At 34.8% G+C, this 18,509-nt stretch overlaps 1 protein-coding gene across 3 annotated transcripts in view; it reads left to right on the forward strand.

Annotated features, from left to right (window-relative positions):
- Nucleotides 1–18,509, forward strand: part of Kif18a (kinesin family member 18A) — a 65,140-nt gene that overhangs the window by 5,045 nt on the left and 41,586 nt on the right. For all 3 annotated transcript variants that reach the window (XM_041679047.1, XM_041679050.1, XM_041679049.1), the window contains exons 3-9: nucleotides 1,125–1,282; nucleotides 6,683–6,787; nucleotides 7,406–7,516; nucleotides 9,834–10,031; nucleotides 12,476–12,652; nucleotides 13,879–13,953; nucleotides 14,122–14,231. In XM_041679047.1, coding sequence (XP_041534981.1) covers nucleotides 1,125–1,282; nucleotides 6,683–6,787; nucleotides 7,406–7,516; nucleotides 9,834–10,031; nucleotides 12,476–12,652; nucleotides 13,879–13,953; nucleotides 14,122–14,231 — 934 coding nt within the window. The remainder of the gene's footprint in view (nucleotides 1–1,124; nucleotides 1,283–6,682; nucleotides 6,788–7,405; nucleotides 7,517–9,833; nucleotides 10,032–12,475; nucleotides 12,653–13,878; nucleotides 13,954–14,121; nucleotides 14,232–18,509) is intronic.

Below are 18,509 nucleotides of genomic sequence, written 5' to 3' on the forward strand. Positions count from 1 at the left end.
TGCCAGATTTGTCGCCATTTAAACTGACGAGTATATCCGCTGTTGACCTCTACAGTCATCTGCCCCTGTCAAGCAGCCTGCCGTTTCTTTGCAGAACCATCTATAAGACGCCTTAATATGAAAAGGTTAAATAAAACGTGGTAAGCTTGAGAGTTGTGTGCATTTTAGCAGATCTTCAGCCCAAGAAGCATTTCTTATACCATAGGGAGGCTATATTTAGTCTTTGAGAAAAGACCAGTTAATTCAGTGTCATAATACTAGCATACTAGTATCTCATTTTTAAAATTGTCAGTTGTTATGGGGTTTTCTCTAACATATTCCACATTATAACATGTTTCACTAAGATTGTCTTACTCAGTTTGGTCACAGAAAATTGATACTCTTCATCCTTGATCAAGAACAAAATGCCATTTATTGTTTGGAACTGCTGGTTCTAACTTGTATCCAAATGTTTTGAAGATTCCTCCCTCCTTATCTTTAAAAAAAAAAGATCTCTGTCAATACCATTTCTTTGGTTTCTCTCTGGCTTTATACTAATTAGCTGTCTTAAAACTTCTTTCATAAGCTAAAGTGAAACACCAGCTTAATTCATTCCAAAAACTATTTTATCAGTTATTAATACATGAGAATCTAATGACTGAATATGGTATTGAGTGTTTGCATTTGTAACTCAGTGAATTTCTTTTACATTTGAAGAAATGCATGCCTTCTTGATGGTAATGAATAGAATTGTGCAAATGAGTAATTTTCCTAAAACAATATTTAAAGAACAATTTTATAAATCACCTTTATGAAATTCGTTCATTTCAACAAACTTATGCCTGCTTTGCTCCATGTTATTTGCTAAAGCACAGTCTGCCTTGGTGGAGGCAGTATGGTCATGCTACCATAGAGGGATATGGATAGATATCATATTCTGATGGCAAATAAGTGAGCAGGTGCTTCTGCCTGTCACAGTGTGGGAAGCACACAATAACATTAGTGCTAAGTAGAAACAGGTGATACCTATTGGATCTAAGTTAGTTACTGTTCAGGATATCAGTTAGAGCTAGCACTAGCCTGCATTTAGTATTACTATATAGGAACAGTGAGTGTTGATCTCTCCCCTTTCATTGAAACCTCAGTACTTGCATATGGTGCCACTGGAGCTGGGAAGACTCATACAATGCTAGGATCAGCTGATGAGCCTGGAGTGATGTACCTAACAATGTTAGACCTTTTCAAATCCATGGATGAGATTAAAGAAGAAAAAGTGTGTAGTACTGCTGTTTCTTATTTAGAGGTAAGTTGACACTAACCTCAATATTAATCATTGTCTGAGAAAACTCAGTTACTCAATTGCAATGGTCCATTCAAATTATTTTATACAGGATCTTCATGTGAATGTTTTCAGTCATTAAAATTCCTAATCATGCATGTTTTTCATGATCTTACTCTAATTTTAATTTCAAAGTATAGAGACATTCCAAAAATAGTATGTAGAAAGAACTTCCAGAAAACCTTCACTGAGAGACCCTATATGTTAAAATTTTACACCTGCAGTTATACTCTCTGTTGTGTGTGCATTTATTATTTGGTACTGTTTAAGGTATAAATTTATTGAACCAGGTAATTTTTAAACCACAATCATGGAATGTTTATCAAAATCAAGAAATTAACAGTGATTATCATTGTCTAATCTATGAACCTTAATGCAATTTTGATAATTATATTATTAATACCTTTTCCAGAAAGTATTTCAGATCATAAATTACATTCATTTGTATGCCTTTGGCTTTCATTTATGAGCAGTTTTTGTTTCCTTTGTACTTTATGATACTGCCATAAGCCCCTCAGTTTGTTTTTGTTTCTATTAGACTTGGTTTATTATCTGGCAGATACACCACAGAAGTGGTACTGAGTGCTTCCTACTTGTATCAGTTCCCTTGCATACCTGATTGCTCCTATTATTATATTAACTTTTATAAATTTTGTTAGGGAATTTTCAGGCTTGCTGATGATTCATATTTGAATATATTATAGAAAATGGTGATTTTTAGACACCAACATTTCTTCTGTTTATTCCTTAGCATTTACTGTAAGGATACTTTTCCCTTTTGCAATCTCATAGACTCGTGGGTTATTTAATAGTCAGTAGACTGTAGGTATTTTCTGTGATTTGAGGGATGGGAACTTTTTAAATTTTTATGTGATGTGAATACAGGTATGGATGTGAAGATGTCTTTTAGGAATTGATTCTTTTCTTTTTTTTTTTTTTTTTGAGTTGGTTCTGTCTTAGCACCTTGTTGAAGTAGGGGGTCTCTTATTTCTTCCACACTACACCAAGCTATCTGGCTTTCAGGCTTCAGACCCTGCTTCCTGTCTCCCTTAGGAGTGCTGACTTTACACATGAACTTCAATGTGTGTGGTGCTTTTTTAAAAAAATAGGACTTCGCCGGGCAATGGTGGCGCACGCCTTTAATCCCACCACTTGGGAGGCAGAGGCAGGCGGATCTCTGTGAGTTCGTGGCCAGCCTGGTCTACAGAGCTAGTTCCGGGACAGGCTCCAAAGCCACAGAGAAACCCTGTCTCGAAAAACCAAAAAACAAACAAACAAAAAAATAGGACTTCATACAATACATACTTTATTTCATATCCCATAACTCCTCCCAAGATTTTCATATGTTGAACCACCCCTGCATCTGTGGGCTGAAGCTGACTTGATCATGGTGGCTGATGGTTCTGATGTGTTCTTGAATTCGTTTTGCCAGCATTTTCTTTAGTATTTTTGCATCAGTGTTCATGAGTGAGATTGGTCTGTAATTCTCTTTCTTAGTAATGTCTTTCTGTGGTTTGGGTATCAGGGTAATTGTAGCCTCATAAAACGAGTTTGACAATGTTCCTTCTGTTTCTATTGTGTGGAATAATTCAAGGAGTATTGGTATTCTTCTTTAAAAGTCTTGTAGAATTCTAAGCTGAAACCATCTGGGCCTGGGCTTTTTTTGGTTGGGAGACTTTTGATGACTGTTTCTATTTCTTCAGCAGTTATAGGTCTGTTTAATTTGCTTATCTGGTCTTGATTTAATTTGGTAAGTGATATTTATCCAGAAAGTTGTCCGTTTACTTTATGTTTTCCAATTTTGTGGAGTACAGGTTTTCAAAATAAAACCTGATGATCCTCTGTATTTCCTCTGTGTCTGTTGTTATGTCCCCCCTTTTCATTTCTGATTTTGTTAATTTCGATATTCTCTCTCTCTACCTTTTGGTTAGTTTGGATAAAGGTTTGTTTATTGTTGATTTTCTCAAAAAAACAACTCTTTGTCTCATTGATTCTTTGTATTATTGTCTTTGTTTCTATTTCTTTGATTTCAGCTCTTAATTTGATTATTTCCTGCTGTCTAGTTCTCTTAGCTGAGTTGCTTCTTTTTGTTCTAAAGTTTTCAAACGTTCTGTTAATTTACTAGTGTGGGATTTTTTTCCAGCTTCTTTATGTGGGCATTTAGTGCTATGAACTTGCCTCTTAACACTGCTTTCCTTGTGTCCCATAAATTTGGATATGTTGTGTGGTCATTTTCTTTGAATTTTATTTAGGAAGTCTTTAATTTCCCCTTTTATTTCTTTCTTGACCTATTGATTCAGGTGAGCATTGTTTAATTTCCTTGTGTTTGTGTGTTTTCTGGAAATAGTATTGCTGTTTACTTCTAGTTTTAAACCATGGTGATCTGATAAGGTACATTGGGTTATTCCAATTTTTTTGTATTTGTTAAGGTTTGTTTTGTTACCCAGTATGTGGTCAATTTTTGAGAAGGTTCCGTGAGCTGCTGAGAAGAAAGTATGTTCTTTTCTGTTTGTATGGAATATTCTATAGATGTCTGCTAAGTCCATTTGAGTCATCTCTTAGTTCTCTTATTTCTTTTTTCATTTTCTGTCTGACCTGTCCATTGGTGAGGGGGGAGTGTTGAAGTCTCCCACTATTAGAGCGTGGAGTTTAATATATGATTTAAGCTTTAAAAGTGTTTCTTTGACATATGAGCATGCCCTTGTATTTGGGGCTTAAATGTTCAGTATTGAAATTTCTTCTTGATGGATTTTTTCCTATGACTAATATGAAACGACTTTCTTTGCCTCTTTTGACTGATTTTAGCTTGAAGTCTGTTTTGTTAGATATTAGGATAGCCACACCCGCTTGTTTCTTAGGTACATTTGATTGGTATATTTTTTTCCCAACCCTTTACTCTGAGACGATGTCTGTCTTTGAGGTTGAGATGTGTTTCTTGTATGCAGAAGAAGAATGGATTCTGTTTTCATATCCAGTCTGGTAGCCTGTGCCTTTTTATAGGTGAGTTGGGTCCATTTACATTAAGGGATATTAATGACCAGTGGTTGCTATCTCCTGTTAATTTAGTTTTCATCGTTGGTGATGTTATTTTGTGCATTTTTTTCTTCTTTGGGATTTACTGTTATGAGGTCATCAGTTGTCTATGTTTTTGTTGGTGTAGCCATCTTCCCTGGGTTGGAGTTTTCCTTCTAGTATTTTGTGTAGGGCTGGGTTTGTGGCTAGGTATTGGTGAAATCTAGATTTGTATGGAATATCTTTTTTGTCCTTCTATGGTGATTGACAGTTTTGCTGGGTATAGTAGTCTGGGCTGGCATCCATGGTCTCTTAATGTCTGCATAATGTTTGACCATGATCTTCTGGCTTTCATTGTCTCCACTGAGAAGTCAGGTGTAATTTTGATAGGTCTTCCTTTATATGTTATTTGGCCTTTTTCCTTTGCAGCTCTTAATATTCTTTCTTTACTCTGTATGTTTAGTGTTTTGATTATTATGTGGTGGAGAGGACTTTTTTGGGGATCCAATCTATTTGGTGTTCTGTAGGCTTCTTGTATCTTCATGGCATATCTTTCTTTAGGTAAGGCAAGTTTTCGTCTATAATTTTGTTAAATTTTCTCTGCCTTTGAGTTGAACTTCTCCTTCTTCTATACCTATTATCCTGAGATTTGGCCTTTTCATCGTGTCCCATATTTCATGGATTTGGGTTAAGCTTTTGTTAGATTGAATGTTTTCTTTAACCGATGAGTCTATTTCCTCTACTGTATCTTCAGCTCTTGACATTCTCTCTTCCATTTCTTGTATTCTGTTGTTAATGCTTGCGTTTGTGGTTCCTGATCTTTTTCTCATGATTTCTGTTACTATAATCCCTTTGGCTTGTGTTCTCTTTATTGTTTCTATTTCAGTTTTCAAGTCCTGGATAGTTATATGTTTGATTTCTTTTCCTTGGTTTTCTTGGAGTGATTTGCTGTTATCTTCCATTTTTTTGTTTGTTTGTTTGTATTTTCCTCCACTTCTTTAAGGGAATTTCTCATTTCTTCTTTCAGAATTTTAAACATTCTCTTGAAGTTATTTTTAGGTCATTTTCTTCTGGTTCATCCATAGATTTTTTTTTATTAGATCTTAATTTCTTATTAAGACCGTGGTCTAAGATTATCTCTGTTACATTCTAGAAATAGATCTGTCTATACCTTCACTCCTTGGTTATAGCTTGTTAGAATCAACAGGTAAGGGCTAGAGAGTTGACTAGGTAGTTAAGAGCATTTGTTTCTTACAATGGGCCACGGTTTTATTCCCAGCATCCATGTGGCACATAGACATACATGCAAGTAAAACACTTAACACAAAAAGCAATAAAATAACTAAGTCTTTAAAAAAGAAATTCTCAGGGGAACTGGCTTTCATTGAGAATATACATTCTACATGGTGGGTTGAAACAGGCAAGAGTAATTGGTATACATTAGACAAATAAGATCTAAAAGAAAGTGTCTGCTAACTTCAACAAATTTATTACATTTTTAAAATGATGTTATTATTGAATATAAAGACGTACCAGAAAAAGAAAAAAAACATGTGAACTACTAAAACATGGAAAGAAATGGCAGTGCATACACACCTACTATGTCACATTGTAGGAGTCTATGTGCATTTTCTTTTTTTATGCTTACGATCGTATCTGGAATGTCATGCATCTTAATAATGCAGAATGCTCTACCAAAAACTTTATCACCAGCCAAGAAAAAAAAAAATGTTTTTTTAAAGGTCTGGTTTTCTGATTTTCCTTAAATTTTTTCAGAAGTGCTGTTATCATTTTGTTTGCAAACGCTAAATGTTGTACCTTTACTAGATTCGTAAAATGAAGTCAGCATATTATTTCTAATTATTATTTGTACAAATCTCTTTTACATGATCCTGAAGTTATAAAATTAAGGTGTGTGCTAAATGTAGGCCATAAAGAATAGCCAAGCTCCAATCCTTATTCTGTTGTTAATTTTATAACCATGGGCAAAGCACTCAGCATCTTAGGTCTTATATACACAGTTCAGATGAGGGAGACTAATACTAATTGTATGTTAGACTGAAATTGAAGGAGTAAGTGACATAAATACACCTGTTTCTGACTGGGTTTTTGTTTAACATTTAGTCTCTAAAGTTGGTATAATTTGCAGCGGTGAGAAAGCTGGCTTATCTTTATTTTGTCAGAGTTGTCAAATCAGGAATTAGTGGGTGAGAATATAATAGCACCAGTTTTAATATTCAGTTGTAAACTGACATGATCAAAGTGTGGGTTTGTACATCATCAGTCAACAATGTTCATGTGAGATAATCAGTTAGTTAGACACCACTGTATTTTGGTTATTTTTATTTTAAGGTATATAATGAACAGATTCGTGACCTCTTGACAAATTCGGGACCACTTCATGTCCGGGAAGATGCCCAAAAAGGAGTCATTGTTCAAGGTCTCACTTTACACCAGGTATGCTTATGAATGTCTTTTCTTTCTGGTAGAGTAGCAGATCTGCAGGTTTCCATTTCTACCACTTTGACTCGACTGTGTTTGGAAAAACAAACAAACAAACAAACAACTAATGAACTTAAAGACTAAAGTGAAATTATAAGGAATCTAAAACCCTGAGTGATTTTTTTTTCCCAAGGTCACAGAGGTGCTTGCAGAATTGATATCAGAACTGAGGATAGCCTCATTTTACTGAATTTTATTGACTATTCTTGTATCATCTTCTTACGAAATAATTGATGGGTATTTTTCCTGCTAAAAATCTGGCTGAAAATTTATTATTCTGTTAAATATGTTTGTATTTTTATCTCAGAGACTAGATTTTACCTCTTATTCTTATATAGCACCAAGTACAAAGAGATGATACAGAGTCAATATTTATTAAAGAAGAAAATTATATATTTAACTTTTAAAACTATTGTTGAGTAAGTTTACTAAGGGTCTGGTATTTAGCTCAGTAGTTGAACATTTTCCTCATATTCATGGGGCCTAGCATTTGAGTCTTTAGCACTTAAATAAAAGTTAGTTGAAAATTTAAAGATAGATTACTAAATATTTTTTTGCTATTTGAACTCCTAGCCCAAATCCTCAGAGGAAATATTACAGCTACTGGACAATGGAAACAAAAACAGGACACAGCATCCCACTGACATAAATGCCTCATCTTCTCGTTCTCATGCTGTTTTCCAGGTACCGGGCCTTTAGACTATTACTCTTAAGTTGGAATTTAAAATAAAGCCAACTTTATGAATAATTTTCATATGTTGCAGCAAAATCTCTTCTATGGGTAGCTCTGTTCCTCAGCACTTCTTTAATTTGCAGCTTTTGTTTACAATTATACTTTGTTTTAAGACATAATCTCATTAAGTTGACCAGGCTGACTTTGACGTCACTTAAGTAGTAGTGGCCAGCCCTGACTTCAGTTCATTTTACCCCAGACTCCTGAGTCTCTGAGATTATTGGCACTGTGACATCTTGCCCACTATTAGCACAAATAATATATTCCATACAGTAAGTACTAAGATGCTTTTCCCAGCACACTTTGTTCTTGAACATGCTTCAGCATCAAAAATATTTAGAATTGAGATGACATGCTTCACAACACATTTTTGTGACGTGCAGAATTTCTTGAAAATAAAGAATATTAAAGTGGAAATGGGAACTGCATTCCTTAAAAATGATTCAGTACTGCATTGGAGAAAGTGTCCACAAAGATCCAAAGTTGCAGATATTAGTATTCATTATTGTTTGTAGTTTTTGGTGCTTTTTATATCCAGATTATTTATGTAAAGTTTTACTGTAGATTATGTGTTGTTTGTTTTTGTTTCTTATGTATGTACTTAGTTATAGGTGTGCCATGGTATATGTGTGGAAGACAAAGTTCTATGGGGAATCAATATTCTTTCCACCATAGTTGGGTCCGTGAATCTAACTCAGTCAACAAGTGTTGGAGGGAGGATGCTTGTTGGTTCCCGCCCCCCCCCACCTTAAACCCTGAAATAATCACACAGAAACTGTATTATTTAAATCACAGCTTGGCCCATTAGCACTAGCTTCTTATTGGCTAACTCTTACATATTAATTTAACCCATTTCTATTAATCTCTGTATTGCCACGTGGCAGTGGCTTACCGGCAAAGTTTCGGCATCTCTGACTCTGGCAGCGGCTCCAAGGCTCCTGACTCCAGACACTGCCCTTCTTTCTCCTAGCATTCAGCCTAGCTTTCCCTACCTACCTAAGTTTTGCCTTGCTATAGGTCCAAAGCAGTTTCTTTATTCATTAACCAATAAAAGCAACACATAGGATAGACAGAAGGACCTCCCACACTAATCAAGCTTGGCAGCAGGTAACTTTTACCCTCTTACTGGCCTGTGAAATTTATCTTCTCAAGAAGTAACTGTTACAATCGAAAATGTTTATGTCAAGCCATTCAGATAGTTTCCATTCAGTAGTTTCTCTGATCTTTCCTCTTCCACTAATATTTTCTTTATCAAATCTTCAGAGAAATGTTTATGACAATGAGCTTTTGCTAGAATGCATTATATCTTTCCTATGTCTTCATCTCTTTCACCTGTCTTGTTTCAGTTGAAGTGTACAAAGCAACTGAAGATGGTTATATAAGGGAGGTAGCATACCTACCATACATGAAGTCCAAATTTTAAATCTTCAGCACCAGTTAAACTGGGTACATTGGCTCAAACCTATAATTCTGGTGTTTCGGAAAGAAAAGATTCTGAAGTTCAAGGTCATCCTTGACTAGTAAGCTTGTAGCCCATGACCACTAGTCTAATAAAAGAAGTTGAGTGGAATATACCTTCCTGAGCTGCTGACATACTTGAATTGATCAAATTATAAATGGACAGTTATTTTCACTCATAGGGCTGAAAGATTCAGTCTTCTGTCAACTGGTCTTATATCTTTGGAACCTATGGTGAAGCAAAACATAATTGAATGGGGTGTTGCTTACCTTATATTCTGGATGTGAAAATTAATAGAAATAAAGAAAAGCTAGCCTTCTGTTATTTCCTTAAAGGAAATGCCACTTTGATCCAAAAACCTACAACTTGCTGCCCTCTTTGCTTTTTGTGAAGTGTAAGGGAAATATCATATGCCCAGGTTGTTCTGAAACTCAGAATCAAGTGATCTATCCACCATAACCAAACACACACACACACACACCACATGCACACACCCTTCCCCACAAGTAACCTGTACTACATATAGACCTATTAGGTTTTCATCTAGTGATATTAAGGCGGATAAGACAGTTAACAAATGGGCCCTTAGGGCAGCCTTTAGTATCAAAACTCATATATACAAGTCTTTATTTTCATATTTTTCTCGACTTCAGTAATTCTGGTACTATAATTATCAGACAGATAATACATTGTTGTGATGGCTTTTAAAAGAAGAATGACTTTTTCTTCATATGTATGTTTTTTAATGAAACATTTCTTTTAATTTTAATAAATTTTACCCTTATTTTTTCCCTGTTCTATAATTTAAGATTTATTTGCGACAACAGGACAAAACAGCAAGCATCAATCAAAATGTCTGTGTAGCCAAAATGTCACTCATTGACCTGGCAGGATCTGAGCGGGCCAGCACTTCTGGTGCTAAAGGGACACGATTTGTAGAAGGGACAAATATTAATAAATCACTTTTAGCCCTTGGGAATGTCATCAATGCCTTAGCAAATACAAAGGTAGGTACTATATGTTTACTTGGTAAATGTTTCAAAAAATAGTTTCTACAACATGTGGTGAATTAGATCTTAAGCATAAGTGACTCTGAGCTATCTAATGGTGCTACGTGAGTGTCAGTGTCATTTTATGTTTGTTGTTTTGAGTGAGAGAGAGCATTTTGTGGTACTTTATGGGACTGAACACAATACCTCGCATGTGCAAGGGAAGTACAACTGCCTCTGGTTGTCTTTTAAGACCGGATATCAAATTTGTTCTGTTAAAATGAGAACTGTATTTTTAATATATCTTTTTAATGAAATATATATTTTAATAAACTTAAGTATTTAATTTAATGAAATATTTTATTGCATTTATTTGTGTGTGTTTAGTATGTGTGAACATGTGGTCTCTTTATACCCTTGTGGAAGTCAGAGGTTTGATTACATTTATTTTCTGGTTAAATCTCTTTTTAAAAATTAATCGATTTTCCTGCAAAATTCAAGATGTTGTTATTTTTTCCTGCTGTGTAGTACTCCATTGTGTAAATGTACCACATTTTCCTTATCCATTCTTTGGTCAAGGGGCATTTAGGTTATTTCCAGGTTCTGGCTGTGACAAACAATGCTGCTATGAACATAGTTGAGCACATGTCCTTGTGGCACGATTGAGCATTTTTTGGATATATATCCAAAAGTGGTATTACTAGGTCTTGAGGAAGGTTGTTCCTAATTTTCTCGAATTTTGCAGGAAAATGGATGGAGCTATAAAACATTCTGAGTGAGGTAACCCAGACACAGAAAGACAAATATATGTACTCACTCATAAATGGTTTTTAAACATAAAGCAAAGAAAACCAGCCTACAAATCACAACTGCAAAGAACTTAGACAACAATGAGTACACTAAGAGAGACTTAACATAGATCTAATCTACATGGGAAGTAGAAAAAGAGTAAAATGGGAGCATGGGGACCTTGGGGGAGGGTTGAAGTGGGGAGAGGAGAGGCAGGAACAGGAGCAGAGAAAAATGTATAGCTCAATAAAAATCAATAAAAAAATTAATCAAACTGGTTTATAAACGACTCTTGTATCCATGTAGATTTAGATTCATAGAAGAGTTGATAAGATGATGCATATTTCTTAATCCTACTTCAACTTGATATGCCATGCCCTGTTGATACTCATGGGAGGCTTGCCTCTTTCTGCACAGAAACAGGAGGAGTGGATTGGGGGTGTGTAGAGGTTTGAAGGGAATGGGAGGAGAGGAGGAAGGAGAGAGTACAGTCAGAATGTAAAATAAATCAGTGAGTTTAATTAATTTTAAAAAATTAGCAATTGTGATCTGACCAAGCAATTCAACCTCTAAGAAACTATCCTATGAGTGTATGTATGCAAAAATGTTAGAGTCGTCAGTCCCTAGTATATTGAATAAACAATGCTAACATGATGCCCTATCAATTTTAGAAAGATTGTCTGATCTACAACCATTGGTGGGAACAATCACTTAGATTTTTAGAGGATGCATTCTTTTGTGTTGTTGCTCTTCTGTGTTATAATACCTTTACAGGAAACAATGCTTATTTCAAAGAAAAAAGGTGATGCACATCTTAAATATGTATCTCATGCCTAGTTTCCTTGTAAGTTTTTGGTTTTGGGGGGTTTGTTTGTTTGTTTTAGTTGTTTCCTTGGGGTGTTTTGCTTTGTTTTGGAAATATAATCTTGTTTTGCCATCCAAGCTATGTACCAAGAAAGTGGTATTAGAGGCACTATTGCCACCTGTCATCTATTGAAATATCTTTAAAATGTCACCTTTAGCTGAAAATGTTGTTGCTCTTCTGTGTTATAATACCTTTATAAGTGGCTAATAAACAGGAAACAATGCTTATTTCAAAGAAAAAAGGTGATGCACATCTTAAATATGTATCTCATGCCTAGTTTCCTTGTAAGTTTTTGGTTTTGGGGGGTTTGTTTGTTTGTTTTAGTTGTTTCCTTGGGGTGTTTTGCTTTGTTTTGGAAATATAATCTTGTTTTGCCATCCAAGCTATGTACCAAGAAAGTGGTATTAGAGGCACTATTGCCACCTGTCATCTATTGAAATATCTTTAAAATGTCACCTTTAGCTGAAAAATCATTCTTGATCATTGTTTTGTTGTGAGATTTGTTCTTAGAGATGTCAATTTCAGATGGAGTTTTATTTATTTATTGTGTGTACGAATGTGTATGATGTTGAGGTCAGAGGACAGAGTGAGTCTCTCTTTTTCCATGTCAGCTACCTTTCTTTACCTACTAAGTCTCCTGTCAGCTAGTTAGGACTTTCATAATAGTCACTAGGTAATCAAGATTTGTTTGCATTCATCAAACACCAGTGTTATCATTGGACATTGCTTAAATTCCTCTAGTGAAATAATTGTCACTTTTCATTTCTATGTGGAAAAGGATATAAGAATTCTTGTTTTGTTCTTTCAGAGAAGGAATCAGCATATTCCTTACAGAAATAGTAAGCTTACTCGCTTATTGAAGGATTCTCTTGGAGGAAACTGCCAAACTATAATGATAGCTGCTATTAGTCCTTCCTCTTTATTCTACGACGACACTTATAACACTCTTAAGTATGCTAACCGTGCAAAAGACATTAAATCTTCTGTAAGTGCATTTACTTTGTCTTGTTGTGAGAATATTGGATATATGTTATTCTTATAACTCTAATTAAAGTCTTAATTATGGTCGTTTTTGTTAATGATTTTTGACAATATGAGTTAGAAGTGTCCTTCCTAGTTGCTGAACTTTAACTTAGTCACACTTTTTCTGTCTTGATTACTTATGCAGTAGATGTTGTTATTCGTTCTAGTGGGTGCTAGGGTAGTCTGGTGCCTTTCGTTAGTCTTCCCATCATGGCAAGTAGTGTTTGGATAGCACCACAGAGTAATTAGCCATGAATTTGATATGTTTAGATTTATTTTTTATTTAATGTAATAAATATTTATGGAAAATATTGCAATTTATCTGAGCACCTACTAATAATACATACCTTGGTTTATAACATTCTTTGCAAATGAATTTTCACATATATAACATTGTGTTAAATCAAGGAGTCTAACATAGACTATTTAGGGAAATGTTCTTTGCCTGAATTTTGTGTTTAAAAAACACACAAGTGAAACATACCTACTTTAAAACTACAGAGATTTGGATTAAGAGATCTCAGTTAAATTGATATGCTGTCCCCTTGACTACTCTCTTTCCTCTTTAAGTGTCTGAAGATGAGCAGTGTGACACCCTTTGAGAAATGTCCATATACTATTTATATAAAAGGCTAAACTATATGAGTGTACAAAGATTTTCACACATTTTTTATGTTTTTACTCCAACCGATTGTGGAGTATTCTAGCTTTGTTTTTTATACTCCACATTACCACTGTGTGGGCCAAATCTTGAAGCAGTTTAAGTACTTGATTTTTAACTTTCTTAAATAAGAAATTTCTATAATAAAAACTATGTTTAATTTTTTAATTTTTTCCCCACTCATCTATAAATGTGGAGGGGGTCATACTGTTGTAGAAAATATGAAAAAGAGTAAAAATCTAGTATGAACTCAAGCATAAAACAGAATTCTGAATTTCTTAAAAGAACAAAGGAAATGGGCAATTTTATATTGTGCATAAGTACTTGAGGGTATTTTTTTAGTAAATCAATTTGTTTATAATTTCATATACATGTGAACCATATTCTCTTGTCACAAATTGTAAATTATGATCATAATTAAACATGTCAAAAAGACAAAATTAGTTGAACCAAATTAATGAGATACAATGCCACATTATGCTGTGTTTAGCTATGTGATTATAATCATAGTTTCTATCTTTTGGCAGTTGAAGAGCAATGTTCTTAATGTCGACAGTCACATATCTCAGTATGTAAAGATCTGTAATGTACAGAAAGCAGAGGTATGTACCCTGTTCTCAGTGATACAGTCATTAGCTGTATTTCTTCCCTTAAGGGATGCTTTATTCCTTACTATCCAAAATTTTATTTATAACTGAGCTTTTGCTGCAGCCATGTATGATGGAGACAAATAATTTGATTTGTATTTTAATTAATGTTTTCTCTGCTAGATTTTAAGGTTGAAAGAAAAACTAAAAGCATATGAACAGAAAGCCTTGACTGACAAAAATGACTGTGAAAAATTAGTACATTCAAACACTCAAGACAAAGAAATTGAAAGGTAAAACTTTTAATCCAGCTTTTGAGAAAAGTATGGTTATAAAATATAGCCTTCCATTAATAATAATCCCTTTTTGTTATGTATTATGTATGTATATCTAACTATATACACTCAGTTGTATTCATAAAATTAATGTCCTTTGTATTTGACACTTTGAAAAGCCCTTCTTTTGATTCTATGGATACAAAAATCAAAAGAAAAGGCTAGTTTCATCATGTGTGAAGTAGTTTATTTTGAATGGTGCTTTTTTTGCCATTCCTACTTGTATAGTTTTATGAAAATAAGATATTTATATTGATTCTATATAGATCTAATTCACCTATTAATTTTAAATTATTTTCTGAGTGAATGTCTTAGTGATGTAGAATGATAGAATTTTATTTCCTGTTGAAGGTACCCCACTATCTTTCTTCTACCTCTCAAATTTATATTTCTTGGTCTGTTTCTTCTATGATTCAACTTGTAAACTTGTCATCAGTGATAGAGGAAAAAAGTCCTTTTACATACTATGCTATTGACTGCTGTCATTCTGCTTTTCTCCCTAAACTTTATTTACAGCTTTGTCGATTATGTTGAGTTCTAGAGTATTAATTTCTACCTGACCACTAAAGCTCTCTTTTTAAAGTAGAATTAAAAGAGGTATTGTTTCCTTGAATACAGAGTGTAGTAAGACCTCTCATATTTAAATTATATTGAAATTGTGTGTGTAGGAAGGTAGGTGGGGATACATTAGGAGACAGCTTATTTTTGCCTTCCACTGTAAATTTTAGAGATAGTACTGAGGCCTTTGGGCTTGTCCAGAAAGCACTTTTACCCACTGGGTCATCTCCGTGACCCAGAAGTATTAGGCTCTGTCCTGTCTTCTCACACTGTGCTATTTTACAAATATTACATATAATTCTGACAGTTATTTCTGTTAGTAACAGAAGTCAATTTTCCATATCTCCTTAGAGTTCCCTGTATGCTGTTGAAGTGAAAGGGCACTAAATGTTCTTGTTTTTCCTTCATGGTGGAATTGTTTAATCTCCTGAATGACCCATTATGAAATTAAACTGTTGTTATTTGTAATATAAAATTTTAATTCCATGCAAATTTTCTCATCATAAAAAATTCTTAAGTGTTTCCTTGTTCCTCAATTATTCGTTTGTTTGTTTGTTGAGTTTCTCTGTGTAGTACTGGCTAACCAAGAACTTGCTCTGTAGAGTAACCTGGCCTTGAACTCAGAGATCCACCTGCTTCTATTGTTTAACTAAAAAGGAAAGCTTTAACATAGAAAAATTACATATAACAAAACAGGTATCAAGCAAGAATTACAATTATAATATTTCTATGTACCTTATCTTATCATAACTGAGAATTACTGTAACTATTCTTCAACTCCATCAAAGACTCCAGAAGGATATAATATTACCTACGTAAACAGGAAGTGCATTGTAAGCAACTTCCAAAACTCTAGAATTGACAGAGACATCTTGCTGCCTGGACAATCACCCAAAGTTTTTCTGTACCATTGGGGCATCCGTCTTCAGCCTACAGGCCCATAGTATCTGGCAGATTTTTCCATGAAGCAGGAAATTTCAAAGACAGGTCTTCTGTATCCTGCAGAATGTCTGACAGACTATTTCTTGAATCAGGAACCCCAAAGGATCGTCTCACTTTTAGGCAAGTTCAGCAGTCATTTCTCTCTCTGTGGGTCCTGCATGTTCAGTTCACACAGCGTACCATCAATCAGTCCAGGCAAGAGCAGCTTCTTGCCCAAATGGCTAACAAACTCCACGAGGAGCCTCTTCAATACCCATCATACTCTTGAAGTAGATTGGTGCTGCCAGGAACAGATGTGTCTCACTGTCATGAAAAGTCCTAAATTCTTTAAAACATTTTAAATGCCGTATTCTGTAGTTTTTCATGATTTGAAGATTATCTAACTGAAATATATCTTTATATATCTAGAAAACCTAACTAACATCATTATAAGCTTGACTATTATAGATGATTATCTATTAACCTATATTTCTTAATTATACATTACATTTTTGAATGAGCTAGACAAACACAATGCCTTAATTAAGACCAGAAATAACAAATACACAGTATAACAAATTGACCTTAAGTTTGTACCAATAAACCAAGATCCATACCAATACAAATCTCTATAACATATCTCCCTTTAAATGTAAAGAAACATTTAAAAACAATATTTGGAAATTTGAGCATAGTTCTCTCCAAACTGCTTCCTGCTTTTTGTTGGGTGAAATGTTTTTTTGGGAGTGTTCAAAGCAATGCTTCATGTGGTCTTGGTCCATCAAACCACATTAGTCTGGTTCTCATTTTCTGCAGAATCAAAAGCAGAACCTCTTTTCCAAAGCAACAAATCCTTAGACCCAAATTTTGGAATGAAGATAGGTTGCTGTAGGTTAGCAGCCCATACAATAAAATGTTTCTCTGTATTTAGCTCTTTCACAGTCAAAGAATTCAAAGAAAGCTCAATAATACACATAATCCAGACTCTCTTTGTATTTTCCATCTTTATGATTTCTTTTATCTATGACTATCTGCACTCTGTCTCTTTAAAGACTTTGTTTTATTTTTTTTTTTAACAATTTACCTCTTTTCCAACTTTCTATACTCTTCTCTCCCAAGCCTACGTATTTTTATCCAACACTATGACCCACCTAGAGGTCTTTTTTTTGTCTGAAGCTGTCTTTATTGCATATCTGTAATCCTGTTCTAACCAGAATGACATCTTAAAATGCTAAATGCTTCCTAAAACCCTAAGCGTCAGCATTGCTAGCATATATACAGCCCTGCCTGCTTGCTCCACCCTGTCCAACATCGACGGAAGTCCATTCACTGCCTCTGAAATTGCCCGGTGGGAACATTCTCACCACCTCAACTCTGATAACCAGTTGGCCCATGCTGCTACCAGGTAACATGCAGCACGCTGCCCATATGCCCCATTAAATGCTTAGCCTCCTGAAAGAGCCAAAGTTCAACTACATGACTTTCTTTTTTGCTACTACTGAATCAGGAAGACCTCTCTTAAAGGAGCTGTGGCATGCTGCCAGCAAAATGCTGGCTACCAAGAAGCCGTGCTTAACTTCGTTCTTTTGTGTCTAAAATTACTTTTTAAGCTTTCTCAGATTTTTATGTAGATGTAGTTACCCATGTTGGTGTGCCAATTTGTTGTAGGAGGCTGCTCCTTTGTTTCCAGCCACTTAGACCTGAAATAATCTCTCAGAAACTATATTATTTGCAAGACTGTTTGGACAATAGCTTAAACATATTGTTAGCTAGCTCTTACTTCTAGAATTAACTCATCTCCATTATTTTATATTTTGCCATGAGGCTAAGGTTCTAACTGATGGCTTGCATCTGTCCCTGGCAGGGACTCCATGGCTTCTCTTCACTCTGCCTTCTTTCTCCCAGCATTCAGTTTAGTTTTCCCCACCTACCCCTGTTCTGCCTGCTCAGGCTTTAGACAGTTTCTTTATTAACCAATGGTATTCACAGCATGCAGAGGGGAATCCCACATCATGCCTCTGTCTCCAGAAAGAATTGGAATTAAAGACATGCCGTACCACCTCCCAGCCCTCATTTGTTCCTATCAAAGAAAACTTCTACTTTGTTTTAATATTCTAATTTATATTTAATTTTGTTAGTTAAAACATAACAATAGTACTAATACCATACATGTTTCTTGGAAATTAAACTATCAGTTTTCCAAAACTGGAATGATTACTTTTATAAATTTGTTGGCATTAACCATGTGTAATTTGCCAGTTAAATTGTAGTCCCAGCTACTTCATTTCTGAGGCAGAAGGGTTGCAATTTCAATCAAGACTGGAAACTTCGGATGATAGTATCTCAAAATTGAAAGCTTAGACACAGTTATAGTGATATAACTCATAAAGGAGTGCTTGCCTATGCAGTACCACAGTTCTGGTGGAGGAAAGAGGGTGGACTTATAAATTAGGAAACTTTTTTGAGTTGATGGTTTTAAATCATTCAATTCTCTTTCTCTCTCTCTCTCTCTGTCTCTGTCTCTCTCTCTCTGATTGTTAGTTGTGTCTGAGGGGTGTCTGTGTGTATATGTATGTGCACATAAGTGCAGGTGTCCAGGGAAGTCAGAAACATTGGATTCCTCTGGAGCACAGACAGTTGTTATCCATCCTAAATTTTGGTTTTCATAAAACTTCAATAACATTTTTGTGCATTTTCTGAAGACAGTGGAAAAATATGTAATATTTTCTGGCTCTAAAAGTTTGGTAGCGGCAGTAT

This window comes from Microtus oregoni, unplaced genomic scaffold, assembly GCF_018167655.1.
Source record: "Microtus oregoni isolate MIOR12 unplaced genomic scaffold, Mior012 000031F_ref0000149, whole genome shotgun sequence".
NCBI lineage: Eukaryota > Metazoa > Chordata > Mammalia > Rodentia > Cricetidae > Microtus > Microtus oregoni.